The 23,806-nt window shown below is 29.3% G+C and overlaps 1 protein-coding gene and 1 long non-coding RNA gene across 2 annotated transcripts; both read left to right on the forward strand.

Moving 5' to 3' along the window:
* Nucleotides 1-3,061: 3,061 nt before the first annotated feature.
* Nucleotides 3,062-20,227, forward strand: LOC145323479 (uncharacterized). Its single transcript, XM_080165879.1, has 17 exons — nt 3,062-3,082; nt 6,289-6,625; nt 8,082-8,145; nt 8,720-8,772; nt 9,297-9,358; nt 9,441-9,517; nt 9,913-9,975; nt 10,161-10,228; nt 10,306-10,363; nt 10,668-10,770; nt 10,861-10,973; nt 11,345-11,397; nt 11,669-11,748; nt 18,238-18,331; nt 19,390-19,476; nt 19,946-20,050; nt 20,169-20,227. Exons 1-17 carry the CDS (start codon nt 3,062-3,064, stop codon nt 20,225-20,227), a joined length of 1,497 nt encoding a protein of 498 aa, XP_080022005.1.
* A 1,796-nt stretch (nt 20,228-22,023) lies between these two features.
* On the forward strand, nt 22,024-22,847 carry LOC145323435 (uncharacterized). Its single transcript, XR_013880976.1, has 3 exons — nt 22,024-22,096; nt 22,608-22,674; nt 22,756-22,847. It is a non-coding gene; the product is annotated as an uncharacterized LOC145323435 (long non-coding RNA).
* The last annotated feature ends 959 nt before the right edge of the window (nt 22,848-23,806 follow it).

A 23,806-nucleotide genomic window follows, 5' to 3' on the forward strand; every position in this document is an offset into this window, starting at 1 on the left:
AAGTATGCATGTACTTAATTTTATAATGAAATTTTTGTTGTCTAACTTAATATTAACAATGAAGCCCAATACTGCATGAAATTATCTCTATATTTTATATATATATGACAAAGAAAGTATGAGAACTAAATGGCTATAGACCTAAGAACACAAACACTCATAAGAAAGAAAAGCTTTGCTTAAAAAAATAATTCAATTGTTTAGCTATTTCAAATTGTGTAAAACGTATACAAATAGGACATGTCTGTTCATCTGTATCTTAAATATTTACTACTTAAATGTCTGAATTAATCCTTTAAGTTTATAAATCCTTTGTTTAAATTGAAGTTTTTATACAATTATAGTTGAATTTATATGAGTACATTTAAGCAAATCTTCATTGAAAAATACAATAATAAAATAATAATAAAAAAATCATTTGTAGCATTTTACAATTAATAGTAATAGAACTATGAACTCTGAACTATTGCCTGCTTTCCCTAGCCACAGTGCTCATCTCCATAGCATATAACCTAACCTGAACTAAAGTAGTTGTTCTCTGCCAAAGTCATAGTTTTGTCGCAAGGGGGGAGGGGTACTAAAATTTTCAAAATTGAAAAAAAAATATTTCTAAGAGGATGACACCGCCTATTATTTTTGTTAATTAGATGTGGGGATTAAGGGAGTTTGTGTGAATGAAGCTGATGCTCCAATAGATATCTGCAAGATAGGTAAAACATTTACTTTCACCAGGAAAAGAGGGGACATAAGGCCCTAAAGTTAAATAAACATATTTGTTTATTAGAAATTTTGGAGCCTCTAATAAATCTTGATTGGATAGTAGCATTTTCAAAATTATTAAATCCTTTTAACCTTCAAAAGAGGTACTTTAATTAATTGAGGTATTAATCTAATTTGGCATCAATTCACATCAAGTAAGATGAATTCCAAATGGGCAGTGTATAAAATGTCAGTTTGTAATTTGTATTTTATTCTTTGAAAAGGGTTAAAACAAATTTACACAGAATTGTTAGCATGCATTTGTTATTCATATGGCACAACATAAACTTAATAATTTTACTATTATTTTCTGGTGCATAAGTAAAAAAGTTCTACACATGCTTTTTTAATCCTTTAATATAAAGATTAAAATAATTGATGGAAAATTTGGATGCAATTTTAAATTGCAATGAAAAAATCTGATGTTAACACATTACCTACTTGGGATTATAAATCATGTAAAACCACATTACACATGATTATCATCTGTAGACTGAGTATGAAAGTATAGGGCAAATAACCTTTATAGCACTTCTTTTAAGAGTTTGATATAATTTTTTTAGATAAACTATTTTAATGATGTATTGTTTTAAATTAATGTTTACAAAATTAAAAGTATTTGAAAAAACAAAAATTCATCATAAAACTATTACGTACGAAACATTTATTAAAAGATATTTTATCGTGCATTATACCATTTTTTAAGCAAAACTTATCTATGATAAGGGTCTGTCTGTCAATTTCTTTCAATAATGGGCAGCTCTATTTGTTAATTTTGACATCATTACTTTATATATCCACTTGTTTTTTGTTATGTTTTCCGATTTGTTGTGCTTTGCTTTCAGGAATGTTGTCATCCTTGTTTTCTAAATAAATTGCTATATCAGATATATTTCTGTTTTGTAGTCAAATTATAAGATTATTATTTACTTAGATGATAACTGTGAAGATGAACGCCCAACAAATGCAAATTGTACAATGTTTACAGATTTTAATTCTGATTGGTTTCCCCTTCCATGTGAGTTTATTTTGTTCAATCTTTAACTATCTGTTTTCTAAAATATGAATAGTATGTTTTTTATTGTTGTCTGTAGCTAAAGATCTTAGGTTGAATTGGTTGTACTTGGTGTAAATAAAAGTTATTTTTTCCCTCCCACCCATTACAATGTAACTAGTATAAAACAAAATAATACATTATCTGTCTTTTTTAGATGCAAAGCTACTCTATAATATTTATCTACAGCAGATCCTAATAATATGTTGACAGATTGTTTGTGCCTTTCATAAATGCTATTGGATAGGGTCAAAGCTAATATTCTCTGTTTTTATTTAGTACAGTCTTAGTTGCAAGCAAAGTATGTATATTTTAGAGTGTTTTTAAGCAATCTTCATAACCTTTCTAAAGCCCTTTCAGGTTAGGGGAACACTTGTCTATAATATAAATAAGAAGTATGTAGTCTGAACCTTTAACCCTTAACAGTCAGGAATTACAAGTACAGCTGCCACTGCCAAAATTGTTTTTGAGATTTCTGATATAAAATTTTTACATATAGATAAACATTTTCTGAAAAAAATGTTCATCTAGCTCAAAAAAAAAGAAATTACAGCTGTTTAAAATTTTTAAGTAATAAAGGACTACGGATTAAGGTCCAGAAAGAGGACTGACTGTTAATGGTCAAGGGGTCAAACCCATTAAAAAAAAATCATGAGGTTTAGAAAGTGGAGAAAAGAGTGACTTAAACATTATCCTATCCTACACCTTCCCCTTTAGATGCAGTGTCTAGGTCAAATTTACTAGTATATCATAAAGTAAAATAAAATGTTGTATGGTTTATAGTAAGTTAAAATGTGTTATAAATGCCTGATTATTTGTCCATTAAAGCCTTCTAAAATATCAATATCAAATGAAATTTTCAGCTCCCGAAAAGTGTTTACTTTTTAGAAAAATTTAACATGCTACTTATCCACTTTGATGGAATAAACCAAAAACAAAAGATTAATTAGACATGACAAGATACAGTTACAGATACATGAGAAAAAATTCTATGTGCTATTTAATTTTAGGTGATTGTCGTGGTTATTGGTATTGTTATAGAGGTCAAGTCTTTATATGTAAGTTAATATTTCTAAATCAAATATTTTCCACTTTACAAATCTCAATTAATCACTCCCCTGCTAGATTCAACAAACCAAATTATAATTTCATTTACTTATTATTATATTATTTATTAATATTATATTATTATATAATTTAAAACAATAATTTAGATATTGCATAACTAATCATAAATATTATTAGATGATGACTATTGTTCTGGAGACGGTAATATTTCATATTCTATAATACTTTTAAGCATAATAGTGAATGTAAACAATCATAAAAGTAGAGCTCACTAAATGAAATGAAATTTTTAAAAAGGCTGGTGCTAATTGCTTTGAAGCCTTGCACTCAATAAACCTTTAACATTGAATGCACCCCCCCCCCCCTTCTGGTTATTTCTATCTCATTTTTATTTGTGTCAAAGACAGAGAGCCATAACTGTGTAACTTTTTAATATTGGTATAACACTTAACTGAATGTTTGAATTTTTGAAATTCTTCATTCTTGTGGGAACAGGATGCCAGCAAATATGTTGGTCCTTCACATAGCAAATTCTTGCAAAACATAGCATTTCTGTCCTTCACATAACAAATTCTTGCAAAACATAGCAAATTCTTGAAAAACTTAGCTTTTCTGTCCTTCACATAGCAAATTCTTGCAAAACATAGCAAACTCTTGCAAAACATAGCAAATTCTTGGAAAAATTAGCATTTCTATCCTTAATATAGCAAAATATTGCAAAACATAGCTTTTTCTAATTCTAACAGAAGATCAGAACTAAATCAGAACACACATAACAAGAGTTTTTACATAGTACATTCAGATTATCAATTATGCATTTAACTCTGCATAAATTATGATAATTTATGCTGAGTTAAATGTACTGTTTGAACTTCTATTTAACAGGATACAAGAACTTAATCAGAACACACATAACAAGAGTGTTTACATAGTACATTCAGATTAACAATTATTCAATTGCAGTTAGGCCCCTTTTCAGTCCATCATATGACATGGGAAGGAGGTAGAGGAGCATTTTATGCAGCCTAAATTCCTAAGAATGCAATGCCACTTTTCCTAAAAGGCATCATAGCTGGCCTCTTTTGTGTCCATCATATGACATGGGAGGTTGTGACACAAAAGAGGCCAGCTATGTTGCCATTTAGGAAAAGTGGAATAGCATACTTGGGATTCTAGGCAATTGAATAATTGTTAATCTGAATGTACTATGTAAACACTCTTGTTATGTGTGTTCTGATTAAGTTCTCATATCCTGTTAGATAGAAGTTCAAACAGAAGTGCTATGTTTTGCAAGAATTTGCTTTGTGAAGAACAGAAATGCTATGTTTTGCAAGAATTTGCTATGTGAAGGACAGAAATGCTATGTTTTGCAAGAATTTGCTATGTTTTGCAAGAATTTGCTATGTGAAGGACAGAAATGCTATGTTTTGCAAGAATTTGCTAAGTTTTCCAAGAATTTACTATGTTTTGCAAGAATTTACTATGTTTTGTAAAATTTGCTATGTGAAGGACAGAAATGCTATGTTTTGTTAGGTTTTGCTATGTGAAGGACAGAAAAGCTAGGTTTTGCAACATGAAGGACATAAGCAGCCTTCCTAATGTAAGAATTTGTCAGACAAAGGGCATAAGTCACCTCCCTTAAGTTAGATTTTGTTAGATGAAGGACATAAGTAGCCTTCCTTAGACCAATTTCCAGTGACTTCTGTACTAATTAGGAATGACTTTGTTTTCTTTTCATGATCCCAAATTTTATATGTTCATTAAAGTTAACACTTTTAATAATTTTTTGATAGTATTTGTACCAAACTCTGGTTGGGATTGTAATCCTAAAATGGATGATTCTTATTGCAAGGTAAAAAATAATAATATTGCATAAGTATAGAAATAAATCCCCAAAAAAGAATAGGCAATTTCTATTGGCAAAATTATGAAAAGATTAGGTAAAAAACCTAAAATCCATTTATTGTAAAATCTTAGCTGACTAATTTACAGAGAAGCAGATGATTTCCCTGAAAGTGCCTAGCTTACTCTTCTTACATATATATTTGATGAAAATAAATAGGGTAGGTTTTTTATCATACTGCATGACCCACAAAAAGTATTTTTTAGGTACATTTAAAGTTCCATATGTTCTTGTTTTCTATACAGTTTTGCACCAGATGAAGAAAAAAATGAATGTCAAGCATGCATTAATGGAGATTTTAAAGATTTTAAAAGCCAAAGTTTCTAAAAATCTATTAAAAATATAATTTTTATTTTTCATAATTATTTGATGGAGAAATAAGGTCTTTCTGCTAGCTAAAGAATAATATACAACAAAAAACAAGTTTACTTGTAATTTTTTGTTATTTCGCCAAAAAAAAATACTACTGAATTAAATGATCATTTGTAAATTTCTGGTTATTTTCCTACCCTTATTAACCAAAAGAAATAACTATGACATTCACTCCGCCCCCTTTTTCACATGCTTATCATTTAGAAGTTTGTTAGTTATGCTTTGAAGAATCATTTTGTTGACAATTTATTTTGTTTATATCCTATTTGTTATTAAACTTAGGATTATGAAACAAAAAAATTTCTTTATATTTTCTTCTATATCATAATTATTTTTTTTGCTGTTTTATTTAATACAAGTTTTTCTAATAAGTAGGTTTTTTTGAATTTAAAAGGAACCAAAAATATGTGTAAAAATGTCTTTAACCTTAAACCTAAATTATTTATTACTCTTTTGTCTAAAGTTTCTACAAGTAACAAAAATAAATGAATTTTTACCTTAATCTTGTTAAAAAAGCCATTTCAGGTAAAAAAATACTTTTTTGCTCAGTCATTTTTTCAAAACTTTAGCTCTAAAAATCTCTGTTGTTAATTTGTATAATTAAATTTTTATATATTCTTGTGTAGAGAATAAGAATATATGATACTTTTAATGATACATTAGGAAATTGTGGGTGTTACTGTTAGGTCTTTACATTTGGTCAGTTAATATTAGATTTTGGTAGCTCAGGCAGGTGAAATATCTACCAACAGGGATTTGGCATCAAGAAAAAAACGATTACATGTTTCTTGCATTTAATATAAAGCAACACATTATATTTTATCAATTTCTAAGTAATTATGCATTGGTTTTGAGCAAATTATATTAAAAGAATGCCTAATGGTTTGGAAAGATAGACTACTATATCAGAAGTTTAGTTTTAGTTATAGAAGAAAAAAAAGACAATTACTTGCACATTTGTATAATCTGGAAAATTTCTTCCAATCTTGGCTTTGCCTTGCAGAGCCTCAAAGAATAGGGGATTTCTAAACTTCCCTGATAGTTTTCATAACTTGATATCATGATGCAACTAAGCCTACCCTGGGACATAAAACTTAGGTATCGTTCTTTATGCTATCTTTCTATTATTCAGAAACAATTAGAAACCACTACTCCATCAACAGAGGCTAGTTCTATAACCTCAACAGAGGCAAGTTCTACAATTTCAACAGAAGCAAGTTCTACAATTGCAACAGAGGCAAGTTCTACAGCTCCAACAGAATCAGTTTCTACAACTCCAACAGAGGCTAGTTCTACAACTCCAACAGAAGAAAGTTCTACAGCTCAAACAGAAACAAGTTCTACAACTCCAACAGAGGCTAGTTCTACAATTCCTACCATGACATCTCCATCAACTACTACAACTATATCAACAACTACTACCACCACTACTACAACAACAACAACTCCTACCCCATCAACTACCACAAGTACAACAACAACCACTTCCAATAGTAAAACAACAACAATAACCACCACTACTACTGCTACAACAACTACTACAACTCTAACAACAACTACCACAACTATTACAACAACAACAACAGTTAGAGAGTGTACCAAAATAGGTAATGAAATAAATCAATAGATAAAGCAAGCATTAAATTATTCAATAAAATCTTAAAATAAAAAAGGTCATTACCATTCTGAATCCTATATAAAGATTTTTAGGTATAAAAACAAAATTGAAGTTTTGAATTTCTCTAAAAAAGTAGTAAACAAAAGCAATTAGCATTACATAGAGTTTCAGAGTTGCATTTAATCATTACTTATTGCATTTGTACTTTCATGTTAAAGGAAGCCTGCAAGAAATACCACACTTTAACTGCTGAAAGACTGCCACAAGTAGACCAAATACCCCAAATTTGAAGCCTTCAGCTTCTATAACAAAAAAGTTCTAGGCATTTTAAAATGACATTTTATATACAATGAAAATTTTGAAAGAATTACAATGCTAATGTTTGAAATTTTGAAATTAAACTACGAGGCCTAGAAACAAAATTATAAGCTTATTTTTGTCATAAATTTAGATTGCCAGTAACTAATTATATTTTTACAATAAAAATACCCATTTTTATAGTCAAAATCATTAAAAAAAATTAAGTTTAACTTGTGTTGTACCAAGTGTACTGTAGCCAATCAGAAGGCTGAATCAGCCAAGCAACCAATCACAGATGAGCTTATATTAGTTTTCCCCTTTGTTTTCGCTATGATTTTTGTTTACAAATGTAATTTAAATCGATTTTTTTTCATAGATTTTGACTATGAAATGTGGTGTTTTTATTGTAGAAATGTAATCAGTTACCGCCAATCTAAATTTCTGACAAAGATAAGGTTATAATTTTGTGTCTAGGCGACGTAATTTAATATTGTTTTATTTTTATGAGCATTGGAAATCTTTCAAAATATTCATTGTACATAAAATGCTATTTTGAAATGCCTAGAACTTTTTTGTTATTGAAGCTGAAGGCTTTAAATTTTGGGTTTTGGGTCTACTTGTGGCAGTCTTTCAGCAGTCAAAGCATGGTATTTCTTGCAGGCGTCCTTTAAAAATATTATTTATAGATAAACGTGGCCTGGAATGGGTAGCATTATTTAATGAAATAGCAATAAAAAACTGTTCTGAAACTTCTAATTCCACAGGTGCAGTATACTGTCAATTACAATGTTTAGAGGTTTAGAATAAATGTATTAGAAAAAAACATGGTTTATCTTATGATTAAGTGATCCTTTCAAAGCTAGAGTCTGTTTCCAATTTGTCAACAGTTGTTTAGTAAAAGTATAAAGAGGTTGGTTGGTGGAATAATGTTGAGGTTAACCAAAATAAGTGTAATAAATGTACATTGAGACATATGAATTTAGGTATAATATAAGATATTTCAGAAGGAGGATATGCGTATTGGTTTTGTGATGGAATAATAGGAGACTTCAACAGTTCAGAGCCTGATAGGTAAGTTATTATATAAAATACGGTTGGCAATCCAAATCAGAATTCGGAATCCGCCCAATTTTTGGCCAATTTTGGAATCTGAATCTGGAACCCATTTTTTGATAGTGGATTCGGATTCTTAATTGATAGGCTAAAAGTAGCATCTTGAGTTTATCTTTCATCTCCTCATTTTTGAAGGCAAAGATTATCATCATTATATATAATATCTTGTAAAATCTGTCTTGATTCTCAGAAGTGAATTATAGAGAACACCAAGAACATTAATTTTTAGAAAATATGTAGCACTTAATTTTTTTAATTTAAAAAAATGCCTTTTAAAATATTGCTAGAATCTGGAATCTGCAAAAAAATAGGAATCCAGAATCAGCAAGAATCCGCCATTTTTTGGACGGATTCTTATAAGAATCCAAATCTAATTCAGGTCCAAAAATTTGACATATTGCCATCCCTAATTTAAAACCAACAAAAAAAGATTAACATCCTAAAATAAAAGAAATGAAATGTTTCTAGAGCTCCTTTAAACAAAAGGCCTTAGAAATTCAGGGATTGGTTGAAAACAAAACTTATTTTTTAGGAGCCAATGTTTTGAATCCTGGGTAGATGACATTAACAACATGATAAATGAAGGTGAAAATGTTTGAACTGTTAACAGTGATTCAAGCCTATGAGTTAAAAAATATGATCATTTTAGATAATAAGATTATCATTGTGTTGATACATATCTTAATAAGAAAGTACACTTTATATAAAATCTCTGAATGGTTGATAGTTCCCAAAAGAAGTAAGACATCAAAAACCCAATCTTTGTAAGTAAGGCAGCTACAGTGATCTTGTTGTTATCTAAGTTTCACAAAATTTGGAAATAAAATACTGATAAATTGATAATAGTTATTTGGTATATTTTTGTCTGTCTGTCCTTTTGTTTGTCAGTGTTTCTGTTCTAAGGCAGGTATTTATATTTCTTTTTTATTCCTCTTTTTGAGACATCTAAATGTATTTATAACAATGTATTTTATTTCTTTTTGAATGCCACCCTGTCTATCTTTTGGTCAAAGATTTTCCATCTCAGTAGCAATGATAAATCTGAGATTCTAATATTTTATTTACAGTTAAATAATCCAACAAAATACTCTCAAATCATGTTTTTAAAGGTTCCAATAAAGATAATGAAGTTATTGATTATATCAATGAAGAATTGAGCCAGGATAACAAGGTATTCTCTTTTTTCTCTTCTCTAACCTAGAAAATCTAAAATAATTATCATTTCAAGTTATTTATTTTATTATACTAATTAGGAGCAATTTGGAGGAACTATAATCAGATTAACAGAGGCATTAGAAAAACTTGTGTTTGATGGACAAAATGAGTCCAGGTAATGTTTGCATTAAATTATCATGTCAAATGAAGGGTTTTTCAGATTGCCTGGTTTCTTTCATTCTTTCCTGTTGTTCCTGTTTAAAATACTTATTTCACATTTAGCTTTAAACAGTAGGTAAATCTTAAGCATGATATCACTGACTTTTGATTTAGATTAGTCCCAAAACTTGACTTGATGATTCCTGTAACAGATTACTACAATTTATAAATTGCAGAAATCTTTTCTTTATTTACAGAGATTTAAAATTTTTATATATTATTATAAATTCTGATTTTGAGTCTTTGTTATGGAAAATGTAAGTTATATCTAATTTTTTCTTGGCTCCCAATTTTAAAATGAATTGAAAATAATGAGGGCATATAAGTCTAATATATTTCTATGTACTATAGTGAAAATGGCTTTGACACCAGTTTTGTCAACACATACCTGAACGTGACAGATCAGATTTTTAGGTATAAAAAGTATTCTATAAATCCTTTATTTCATATTTATTTTATTCATAAAGGATATGGTATTAGGGATTATGACAAACCAATATTTTGTTCATGTCCTAAATCAAACAATCATCAAAATTAGTCACTACATATGTTGGCAAACTGTAATACACCATTAAAAATCTAATAGATAACATATCTAGGTCTTATCTTGGCTGGGAGGAAATTACTGATATGGAAACTAAAATGAAAACTGCAGTTAAAAATCTAGGTATGAATTTATAATAGTCATTTTTATCCACTGCATATAGTTTAAATCTTTTTTATTATCTTTACATTGTATTTAAGAAACAATTGATCAAGTGGGATACAAGCTTGGAAAAGCATCAGCAAATAGTAAATCTAGGTAATTTCATTTTATTTTATTAATCCAATCTATATTTTGAGAAAATTCTTTCAAGGTATTAGAGATACTTGTAAGCAGATTAAAGAAACCTAAAATTACAAGAATATTTTAGGTTATATTTTCAATAAGTAATGTTTAAAGCATCATGTTTCCTGTTGGGTTAAAATTGTTTTAATTTTGTTCTTGAAAATAAGGGAAAACTGGGCAGAGAAAGAAAAGAAAAAAACAAAATAAAAAAATAGATAAAAAGTCTTTATACATAAACTGTGTTAAAGTAAACTCAATTTTTAATTCTGTTCTTCAGATGTGAAGACTCAGTTACAGCACAATTTGCAGCAACAGAGCTTCAAGTGAAAACTCTAGTCAAAAATCAAGATTCAAATGAATACTGTTTTCAACTTAACCAAGTAATCATATATTAAGATGTTTTGGATAATTGAATATCTAATTATCAATACTAATAGAGATAATCAAAGAACTTTACGTATGTTATTCAGGGAACAATATGTGTTGAGTTGGAATTGGAGAAAGGAGATTGTAATATTTTTGTGGTGACATCAATCAAGTCAAAACAAGATGTTAATGACAAGAACTCCCCTATATTTGCAGAGTAAGATAATTTACTATTATTCAAATATGTATTCTAAAACCAGGGTAAGATTAATAGACTTAAAAAAACTAGCTAAAAGAAAAATTACAAACTAATATGCTAAGGAATATTTGAATTAGTTGCAATTATTGAAAAGTTTAAACGGCTCAATAAAATTTTTTTTTTATTTACATAAAAAAAATGTTTTGTTTTCACCAATAAAGAAATCATTAATGTTACATAATGTGTATAGTACAGGTTTGACTCTTAATATCTTGAAGAATTTAAAATCTAAAAAGGATCAATTCAAAATTAAGAGTCAGTTAGCTTTTTAACTTTTTCTTAGCTTCTAATTAGTATATTTCATTATATTTTAAACATTTTTTTTAAAGTTTGCCAATGGATTCACTCAACAATGGAGGTATGCTTGGTGATAGACTCCTAGGTAATTTAAGATAATATTAAAGGGTATGCACAATTTAGTAATTTTAGCAGAAATAGGATGAGGTTGAGAAAGAAAATTTTTAATCAGCTAAATTCACACTCAATATTTAAAATCTTCTGACTTTTAATATTTATAGCAACTACAAAGATTCTCCCTCACCATATTTATTCCCTTACCGAATTTATTCCATATCTATAGTTTGATAAATAAACATGAATTGAATATTGTTAATTCTTAATTAGTAAATAGAAAGAAATTTAAAATCTAATAGGACTGACCATTAACAATGGAAGTAACAGCAAGGACAAACTGATCTCAACTATAACTTTTAATATGGGAGAAGTATATGAGGTAAACTTGAAAATATCTAGAAAATATGTCAATAATTTCATTTTATTTACCATAATTCTTGTAGAATATTCCTGGATGCCAGTTTATCCCTGGGTATCCAGATTGTATCTACTTGGATACTGAAGAAAATGAGTGGTCTACTAAAGGATGTGTGGTAAGTTTTATGTATTGTATGAGTTGGGAGATTGAAACAAACTTCATGTTAAAAGAAATTCAATTGATGATAAATATTTTACAGTTACTTTACACTCTTGTCTCATATCAATTTTTGTAATCCTAAGTCCTAAGTACAGATTGTTTTTCTTTTTTTTTTTATATATACATAATGTAACCCTTGCCTCTTCTATTTTGATATAAATAGAAAACAAGAGGGTATTGTTATTTATGTTTAATACTTTAGGTTATGTTAAGTTAAGATTTTATTAGATATTTTTATGTTTATATATAAAATTAAAGAAATGGGTTTTAAAACAATCTAAACTATAATAGAAAATAATAATAAGAGAAAAACATGACAAATGGTGTTTGATCACATCAGCTTAATTATCAAATCTGCTCAGAGTTGTACATTCAAAAAAGGACCATATAGAAGAAACAAAATTAGAGGGATTATTTTTTCAAAAGTGGGTAGCTACGAATTTTCATTTGGTAGATCATAAACTGTTGCATTTTGTTCATTCAAATTTTAAAATTTTATGTGATATTGATAAACCACCTTTATAAACACAAATACAAAACCAGTTCCATTTATAAATAAAAATGTGGGTCATCTCAAAAAACGCCTATTTCAGAAAACGCCTATCTCAAAAAACGCCCATCTCAGAAAACGCCTTTTTCATAAAATCCCTACTACATTTTTTAAAATTATCTTGTAGTGAATGTAAGTTTAACCCATTAGTGCCGAACTGGGCATTAAAACCCGGTTCCGAAAAATGGAAAAAAAAACAGTTTCTGGCTTCATAATTGCATCATTCTCAGTAGGAATCCCCCCTCTACTACCCTGGCTTTCATTTCCCCCTGGAGCAGGCAGTTTAGCTTACTTCCGTTTTCCGGTATAGCTCAACAAAATTTGAAAATCATGAAAATTCAAAATACCCCTTCTAACTTTTTTGTTTTTATAGTAAAGTTGCTGATTTTTTTCGTGAAATCTAATGTTTATTGACAAGTACATCTATTTGTGAATTCGATTTATTCAAATTATTATTTTTTATATGATTTTTTTATTGTTTTTTTACGCCCTATTATGACCCGGCTCGGCTTGGCCATAAATACCCGACAGTTTTAAAACCCGGCTCGGTTTCGGTTTTTATTACCCGGTTTTAACTTTTCAACCAATAAAAATAACAGTTTACATCATTAGTAAGGGTTTGAGCCACCCTAATAACCCTAGTAATCTCTATAGGTGTCACCCAATAGTTTTATTCTCGTTTTCTGATATGTAACACCCAAATTTTATATGTTCTTTTTTTGTAGTGTGTGTCTTTTAAAACTTCGAGCAACGGGTTTTTTTACCCGAAAATGGCGGCACCTATAGCCGAAACACTAAATTTGAAATAAATTGCTTCGTATTATACTTGTAGCTCTATAGATTACATGAGGTTGTGTAGTTTTCAATTTCGGATCGTATCAAAGTTCTAAAAAGTGTTCATCTCACTTTTGGCGTTCAAAAATTACATTTTTCGATTTTTGGTCGAAATAACAGGGTTTTTACAGCAAAACCGGGTTTTAACGCCGGCGGAAACCGCCCAAAACGGGTAATAATGCCTGGTTGGTATATATGGCCGAGCTGAACCGGGTTTTTTTGCAACTTTCCTGTGCACGCCACTAGAGCAAAACAAAAAAATACCAATTCCGTTTTGACCATTATTTTGACTATTAATATCTAGAATTATATAGCTTTTCCTCAAAATAAAAAAATAGTTTAGAATAGTTATTATTATAAACATCGTATTATAAACGGCTTTCCGCAGATATAGAAAGTACAATTATGAGATTAAAAAAACTGGTTTTAATCTGATGATTGTACATTTCTATATTCGTAGAAAGCTGGATATAATACCATGCTAGACATAGTTTTTTCGTATGGATGAATACAAGAATAATTATTTTAAGTTATAAAGAAATTTAACATTTTGTTAAATTTTACTTTCCATAGATGATATATTTTGGGGGAAAAATAGGGTCAGGTTATTTAAATGTCTCATCTCTATATTCCTTCTTATTTTTATCAGATTAAAAATTATGTACTTTTGAATAAGCTTCAATAATTAAACCCTTTCCTCTAATGAGTTCTCTATCCAATAATTTTCTCCCATCCACCATTTTCCATTTATTTAAAGTATCCCTATTCTCTTAATATAGAAGTTACTCTTTAGTTTACCATTTTATCTATCTTTGCACATAGTTTATTGACTGGTTGATTTGGTAACTGTTTATTTGTGTTTTAGATAAGAGATCATGAATGACAAGTATTTTATTATTCTCTTGGATACTAATTATGAATTAGGCTTTATTTTTAAAAAATGTAGTAGGCATTTTATGAAAAAGGCGTTTTTTGAGATAGGCGTTTTTTAAAATGGGCGTTTTTTGAGAGGGTATGAACAGTATTTTTTTCAGTACTTAAGCTTCTCTCCATCATATGTGGTGCCTCCTCCATCTTGGCTATTCTTGTCACTGAAATGTTACTTTATTTTGGCAGGTAATTTTAAAAACTGTTTGAAACTTATCTTTAACCCTTAACGCCCTCCCCCCCCCTTCGGGTTTTTCTTTCTCATTTTATGTTTGTAAAAGATGAAGAGCCCACACTGCGTGACTTTTTAAGTATGGGTATGAGACATAACTGAGAGTTGGAATTTTTTGAATATCTCCATCCTGGCGGGCACAGGATTCCAGCAAACCTGGCAGGGTCATCCAGGTAAAGAGAAAAACTATTTTTTTGACTTAAACAAAGCATTTTGACTTACAAAAATACAGAAATATCCTCTAGTAGTACATTCTCATATGAAATACAGGTGTTCAAGTCAATTTCAGGTTCCAGGTACACTGGTCGCGAGAAGGGGAAAGCAGTTTTTTGAAACAGGCTCTCTGAGATTATTACAGATTCTGATATATACATATATAGACTAATGAAAAATGCAAAAAACAAAATCAAAAGCGTTCCTTCTTGAGAGAAAATGCGGGAAAAAGATTTTAGCTATTTCTAACCTAAAATTCACATTGGCAAGACAGTAAAAAATATAAACACATTTTAACATGTCATGCTCAGCACCTAGAAGTGGTAGAAAAATGCTACACATACCATTGGAAAGCTCATAACCTCTAGTTTTCATATTGATATATGACGTTTTTGTACTATTATTAGTTTTTGAGCTATCCTTTGAAGAATAAACAAGTTTTATAAATGCAGTTTTTTCTTGAATTTTAAGTTTGATACTTGTTACACAAACCTTTTTCAAATAATATTACTTAGCACCAAGAAGTTATATAATTATTTTATATAGGTAAAATTGTATATTTTGTGTGCTTTCAATTTTAGCTTAATTAAAAATTGTCTTTGAAATGTGTATAGTTTGTAGTAAGAACCAAGGAGGGAGGGGGGGGGGGAGTTTATACACTTATACAAAATGAAATTCAGTATAAAATTTTTGCCCTGTATGTTTTTGGGCTTGTTGTTATAGTTGTTATAATTTTGGCACTTTCCTCCTAGGAACTAGTGGGTTAAAACAGCCCCCAAAACACTAAAATCACAACCCAGTTAACTTTTCAGTTATTATAATAAGATGAACAACTATGAGCTCTATTAAAACATACTTCTTATTTACTAATACTTTACATGACTAAACCTAGTACATCTACCATAAGCCCATGAGAGCTTTCCTAAACAGGAAAACTCACTCAGTTCAGTAGTCATTGAAATCCTAACCTTCAGAAAAAATTATATTGTAGGATATTAGAAACAAGCAAACAAAAACTAAAATCCCAACACTAAATTTTTCATTTTTCTATTCTCACACCTTTTTTAAATAATTAAGCTAAGTAGTCACTAAAGATTTTATTTTGTCACTTTCCTTCTTGGGGTTAGTGGGATATAACACCCCCCAAAACACTAAGATTTAAGGCTTGAGCTTATTTTTAAAGATATCAAGATGATTTTTTTAATTTAAAATTTATTCTCATAATTAAGATAAGTAGCCACTAAAGATTTCATTTTGGCACTTTTCTTCTTGGGGCTAGTGGGGTAAAACAACCTCTTAAACATTAAAATTATAAGTCAGTATCATATTTTGCCCTTGCTGTTTGTTTTGTTGTTAGATCAAATGATTCTTTTTTAAAATTTTCTTACATGATTGGATCTACCTATAAAGCTTTAAAAATTTAATTTTGGCACTTTTCTTTTGGGGCTTGTGGGGCACAAAAGCCCAAAAGCACTAAAATTGTAAGTAATGAGATTACTTTTAAAGATATCAAGCTATTTTTTTAATGTAAACATTATTCTTACAATTGAACTAAGTAGTCACTAAAGATTTCATTCTGGCACTTTCCTTCTAGAGTCTAGTGGGGTAAAACACCCTCCAAAATACAAATATTATGAACTCTGAGCTTATTTTCAAAGATATCATGTTGAATTTATTGAAAACTTATTTCATATAATGAAGAAAAAAAAATAAGTCCTTTAAAGAGAGTGCCTAATTGAAATCTATAGTGATTTTTTGATCAGGTTTATAACTATAACAACAAGCCCAAACATCCAGAGCAAAATTTTATACTGAATTTCAAGGCCTATAAGTGTATAAACTCTCCTCCTCCCCTTGGATCTTATAAGTTCACAATTGGGAGTGGGGGTTTCACCCCACTCCCCCCTAGAAAGAAAGTGTTAAAATGAATCTTTATTTGCTACTTAGCCCAATTGTGTGAAAAATTTACATCAAAAATCAGCTTGTTATCTCTAAAAATAAGCTCAAGCCTTAAATTCTATTAAATTGGGGGGTGTTCTCAAGAAGGAAAGTGCCAAAATGAAAGCTTTAGTGGCTTCTTAGCTCAGTTATGCAAAAAAAGTTTACATTAAAAAAATTTGCTTGTTATTTCTAAAAATTCATTTCAGACCTTAGATTTTAGTGTTTTAGGGGCTGTTTTAAGTAACCCACCAGCCCCTAGAAGAAAAGTGCCAAAGTTCAATTTTTAAAGTTTTACTGGTAGATTTAATAAAATGAATCAGGTTAAAAACTATAACAACAAGCCCAAAAACATACAGAGCAAAATTTATACTGAATTTCATTTCATATAAGTGAATAAACTCCCCCCCTCCCTCCTTGGTTCTTAATGCAAACTATACACATTTCAAAGACAATTTTTAATTAAGCTAAAATTGAAAGAACCTAAAATATACAATTTTACCTATATAAAATAATTTTATAACTCCTAGGTGCTAAGTAATATAATTTGAAAAGGTTTGTGTAACAAGTATCAAACTTAAAATTCAAGAAAAAACTGCATTTATAAAACTTGTGTATACTTCAGATGATAGCTCAAAACTAATAATAGTACAAAAAGTTATATACCAATATGAAAACTAAAGGTTATGAGCTTTCCAATTGTATGTGTAGCATTTTTCTGCCACTTCTAGGTGCTGAGCAATGACATGTTTAAAATTTTTTTATATTTTTTACTGGCTTGCCAATGTGAATTTTAAGTTAGAAATAGCTAAAATCTTTTTCCCGCATTTTCTCTCAAGAAGGAACACTTTTGATTTCGTTTTTTGCATTTTTCTTTAGTCTATATATGTATATATCAGAATCTGTAATAATCTTAGAGAGCATATTTCAAAAAACTGCTTTTCCCTTCTGGCGACTAGTGGGTATGATCCTGCAGGTCCTGATCCTCCAGGTCTCCAGACATCTTTAAAAGGCTCATGTGGCTGCAATTTTTAACTCAAATTTTAAACTTAAGCTTTTCTTACATGTCTACATAATGTATTTTAATTTCATAAAGATCCCCCACCGTTTTCCCGCCAACTGCTGACTGTGGCGGCTGGCAGCTGCCAAGTACAGCTGCAGCCGCAGAAATATATATTAAGATATTTTTAATATAAAATTTACCTAAAGATAAACATATTCTGCAAAAAAATTGTTCTTCTAGCTTAAAAAATAAGAAAATTACAGCCGTTTGAAATATTTATGTAAAATAGGACCTAAAAACAAAGGTTGTTAAATAAAAGGGTGAAGCAAAAATTGACCTTGTCCTACTTAAAGTCGGAAATTCATTATCAATCAGGGGACTTGCAGCCTTCTAGCTCTAATAGGAATTGAGATAATAGGGGGGGGGGGGGGCGTTGAACACCCCCCCCCCTGACCAATTAAGGTGCGGCAAGGGGTCTGACTGTTAAGGGTTAATAATATGAAATAAATATTTTTCTCTAAATTGCTTCAATTATTCTTTTTCATTAAATTGAATCTGAATTTTTCAATATAGAATATTTTTTTTGTTAGGGAGAAAGATGATGATGAAGTGAACATGAAGAGGTCTGCTGAGAAAAATCTAAACTTCTGCATGATAATTGCACAACTTGGATTTGTAATCTTTGTAGGTAAATAATGATTAACGAAAGAAGCTACTTACATTATTCTTCTGTAATGATACTCTGAAAATAAAATGTTTGTGTATCTGACTGAATTATTTGTTAAGGTTTTCTTTAATGGAAATTAAATACACGGTGTTTTAGAAAAAACTGCGTTTTCCGTTTTTCTGACACAACCAGAAGGAATACAGAAAAAAATATTATATGTCCTTATTCTCTGTAAAAAAAGTACATCAAATTTATAACAGGTGTTTTTCATTATCTCTAAAAATACGGCCTCTATGATAGATACATAGTTTCCAAAAATGCTTTATGTGAAAAATGTTGTGCAAGAAAAATTAAAATAACTCTTTTATTATGTATAAAAAAATCGTAGAATTTCAATATTAATTTAGAAAAAGGTATAAGAAAAGTACCTTAATGAGTTTAAAAACCAACCTTAAGGCACAAAATTCTACCAGAAAAAAAGCATCATACGCATCTTTTGAAATATTTTTGCTTTAAAATGCGCCATTATTTTCAGAGATATTTAAACACACCTGTAACAATTTCGATGCATATTTTTATAGAGAATATTGACATATAATTATTTTTTTTGTACTCCTAATGGTTGTTTCCCAAATTTGGAAAACTCAGTTTTTTTTAAACGCCCTGTATATTATTTTATAAAAAATTTTAATGGTAAGATAAAAATACTATTTTATATCAGAATGTATAATTAGAATTAGGTCATTCCATTTCTTTTTTTTTGTTGTTTTACAATAAGCTATAATGTAATATCCATCAACTTTCTACGCTGTTTTGAAAATTCTTTTTTATATTGCTTGTTCTCAATATCTCTCATTGCCTCTCCCTCTCTTAAAGTAGATGTATAATAAAATATATCAATAATATATAATCATTTAATACACAGCCCAATCTCCACCCTCTTAAGAATTAACAAATAATAGGTTATAATAATATAAGTATTCTAACCTACCAAAACCATACATGGTTTGGAATTATTCTCTAATATGAATGGTTAGACAATGTTATACTCTGTGTCTAAAATATTCATAAATTCCTAGGTAGAAATGATATTTTACCCTGTGCTGTTTGTGAGAGTTTTGGAGCTGCAACCCATTTTGCGTTTGTGGCCTGCTATGCATGGATAGGTATTAATTCTTATATTTCTAACCCAATGTGGTTGTTGATTTTATTAAAATATTCATCAACAACAAGTTTCATAATTTACAAATAAAAAAATTGAATGTTATATAATCTATTGGAAAACTGCAAAAAAAAATTATGTTTTTGTGTCATTATTGTCCTGAGAATCACCTTATTAAAAATTACATAAAGAGGAAACATTTTATTTTGAATTATTTATTAATGCTCCAGGAATCCTTATGTAAGATTTTAAATGTATAAAATGACAATAACATTTTAAAAATAAAAATAAGATATATCTGAATGATGAATTAAGATTGTTTTTGTGAAGTTCTTGTTTGAGAAATAAGAGTTTCCTTCCAAATTTCTATCAAGCATATAATTTTATGCTTGAAATTAGTGTAGGTAGAGTTACATTGGGTACGCACTATCATATTAAGATATTAAACCTTAACAATCTTGTTATATTTTTAGTAATAGATTGTTCACAAGTGTACTACAAATTCTACAACAAGAGGGCACCACAGACAAATCTTCTCTACCTTTCTATTGCTTCATATGGTTTAGCATTTGCAATAGGTGGAGTATATTCATTAGAATCTTTTCTTATATATTGGAATTTATTTTAGCTTTCAATTTTAGTGAAATTTTAGTATTATTTGATCAAAATTAATTTATTATTAATATTTCTTATTAGCTGGAGGAGTGCTCATCACTAGTCTGACAAATGAATCCTATTTCTACCTGAGGAGGTAAACAATAGATACATTATAATTATAAAAAAATACAATTATTTCTCTTTGTCTGTCCGTTAAGATCTGAACAAATGCTAAATTAACTTGCATTTTTAAAATTCAAACAAACACAATACTTGTTATCAAATATGAATATACATTAACCCATTAGTGCCGAGCGCCACTTTTATGGACCAATCAAGCTGAAAATCTCAGGGAAGCTTTATTATGGTAAAAACGGAATTCAATTTTTTTGTTTTGCTCCAGTGGCGTTCACAGGAAAGTTGCAAAAAAAACCAGTTTGGCATGGCCATAAATGCCCACTGGGCATTTTGACCCGTTTTGGGCGTATTCCCTCAGTATTAAAACCCGGTTTTGTAGTAAAAACCCGGTTTTTTCGACAAAAAATTAAAAAATGTAATTTTTTAACGTCCAAAGTGAGATGAACAGTTTCTAATACTATGATACGATCCGTAATTGAAAACTACATAACCTCATGTAATCTATAGAGCTACAAGTAATATTTGAAACAATTTATATCACATTTAGTGTTTTGGCTATAGGTACCACCCTTTTCGGTTAAAAAAGCCTGTTCGCCAAAGTTTTAAAACTTCACACACACACAAACTACAAAAAAAGAACATATAAAAATTGGGTGATACATATCAGAAAAAGAGCATAAAAATATTGGGTGACACATATAGAGGTTACTAGGGTATAGTTATTAGGGTAGCTCAAACCCTTACCAATGACATAAACTGTTATTTTTATTTAAAGAGAGTAAGGTACATTAGGATTAAAATGATAAAAATGCAGTTTATGTCATTAATAAGGGTTTGAGCCACACTAATAGCTATACCCTAGTAATCTCTATATGTGTCACCCAATATTTTTATGCTCTTTTTATAATGAAATTTTTACATTTGAAGAGAATAATAAATCATAAAAACAAATTTGAATTCACCTAAATTTTCATGGTTTTCAAATTTTGTTGAGCTATACCGGCAAACGGAAGTAAGCAAAACTGCCTGCTCCAGGGGGAAATGAAAACCAGGGTAGTAGAGGGGGGATTCATACTGAGAATGATGCAATAAAAAAGCTGGATTGTGATTTTCTGGAACCGGGCTTTAAAACCCAGTTCAGCACTAATGGGTTAAGGCGGGTTGAGTTCCAACTTTTTTGGAATTTCACATTTTTTCACATTGGCAAGGGTTACTGGGCCAATATAAAACCCTGTGAAATTTGAAAGAGGTTTTTTAATCCAAAAACAGGGGCGGGCAGGGCTTATAAAATGTGCCCGCCCCCTTATAAAACCAAAAATAGAAATTCCTTCAAACACAGGCATGTTTCATATCAAAATGACCGCATTGAAATGCTGATTACAGATCTGAAAACTGTTTTAAAAAATATTGTTTCAGTCTTAAATAATTTTCAAATAACCTACCAAAATGAACAATTTTGACTAAATCAGCCTTTTTAGGTACTTAATGAACTCTTATTCAAACTAAGAGCAATATTTTTCAAAACGGTTTTCAGATTCATAATCAGCATTTCAATGAGGTCATTTTGATATGCAACATGCCTGTGTTTGAAGGAATTTCAATTTTTGGTTTTATAAGGGGGTGGGCACTTTTTATTCCCCCCCCGCACGCCCATTGTTTTTTGATTAAAAAACCTGTTTCAAGTTTTACAGGGTTTTATATAGGTCCAGTAACCCTTGCCAATGTGAAAAAATGTGAAATACCAAAAAAGTTGGAAATCAACCCTTAAATTGTAAATATTTGAATTTTAAAGATTGTAAGTGTAATATGTATTTTCAGAAGTGTGGAAGGCCATGTGGACAGTTGCTGGTTGAATGACTGGGCTGAATATGCAATCATCATTCCTATAGGTTTATTATTTTAAAAATATTTAAAAGCTAATCTTTTCTGTAGATCTGAATGAATTGATAGCTATTGTTGTTTAATTAAACATGTTAGAATTCTCATAGATATTTCAAATTTGTAATAATCTAACAATAACAAGGTACAATATTTTAAGCAAATCATCTCTTAAATAAAGTCCTTAAATTGTAAATTTGTAAGTTGTAACAAATCTATTAATAATTTTGTTGAGACCAATTATTTGATATATTGCTTGTAACTTGTAAATTATCTGTTTGATGAACCCAATAATTTGGACATTGCAACAAAAAAGCTTATTGTTTTTATAATCAAACTTAAGAAAGCCTAATATATTTTCATCAGCATTAGTTTGCTTCAAAATCATTATCATTTGTTTAGAGAACTATGAAAATCTTAACTATTATTGTTTTCAAATAGACAAAATGGTGCATATATTTTTCCAACAACCCCTCCTCCTGAATTTCCTATCCCCCAAAAAGATTTAATGTAAATTTTAAGGAGTTGCAGTGCTTCTTTGCTTAGTTAGAATGGTCTTGACATATGTTTGGGTAAAGAAAAACTCAAGGTAAATGTTTTATTTTTCACTTGAAAATTTAGATTGCTAATGCTAAAATATTTTAATTGGATAATAATTTAACTTATTTAGTTACACAACATGTGAAATAATCTTGGATCTCCTGATATCCTTCAGAAGTACACTCGTCCTAACCTTCGTGATGACTCTCAACATTGTCTTTGGTAATTTTGTACACTTTATAAACTTGAAATATTTTTCTTAAACTTGAATATAAGAAATTTTAATATCTTATTTACATAATGATGAACTGACTTTATAAAAGTAAAGATAAATGGAAATATTTAATTGATACTCCCCCTTAAATAAATTTTAAACATGGATGTGACCTAAATGTAGTCACCCCAGGACCTTGGTTAAAAGGTGTTTGGAGTAATATAAAATCTACTCTAATGCGGATATATGTACATAGATGTATCTTTTTAGCCTTTGTTGCTGACTCCCATGTCTTTGGCTACATAATTGTTGCTCTCAATGTTTTCCCTGGATTCTTCATCTTGTTGAACAGTACTGTTTTCAACTCTGAGGTAACTCTTGTTTATATCTAAAATCTATTTATGATTTTGTTTCATTTTGTTTATTAAGTTATCTAAAACGGTTCTTTAGTAAATTCACATTAGCAATGACAAAGGCCATTAGGCCCATAAAATCACTACTGCACATAGTTTTCATGTCTTTTTACTATTATGAGAAACTTTGAAATTGCATGAAATCAAAACACTTGTCCTGTTCTATTTTTTATTGTGTAATGCATGCCTATCATATGAATAGCATTTATTTAATTTTCAGGTAGACATCTTTAGAAATCTGAAGAAGAACTTCAGAAGAAAGAATGCTTAAGGAATATAAATTTGATTGGATTTGATATTCAAATGTCTAGGCAGTAAAATCAACTTTTATTTCTAATAAATGGATGATTTTTTTTTAATTACATGATAATCATACAGGGTCATTCAAGAGAAATGATTTTTTAAAAAACTTAATCATGCATAGAAAACAAAACCTTTATGTATAATCCTTTATATATTTGGAAAACCTATTATGAGACATTTATGTTTCAAATATTTAAAAATGATTATTTCAACAAATTATTCCTTAAAACAGGTTTTTCCAAAAGCTTTTT

Source organism: Acartia tonsa, chromosome 6 (assembly GCF_053477335.1).
Source record: "Acartia tonsa isolate MP-2025a chromosome 6, ASM5347733v1, whole genome shotgun sequence".
Lineage (NCBI taxonomy): Eukaryota > Metazoa > Arthropoda > Copepoda > Calanoida > Acartiidae > Acartia > Acartia tonsa.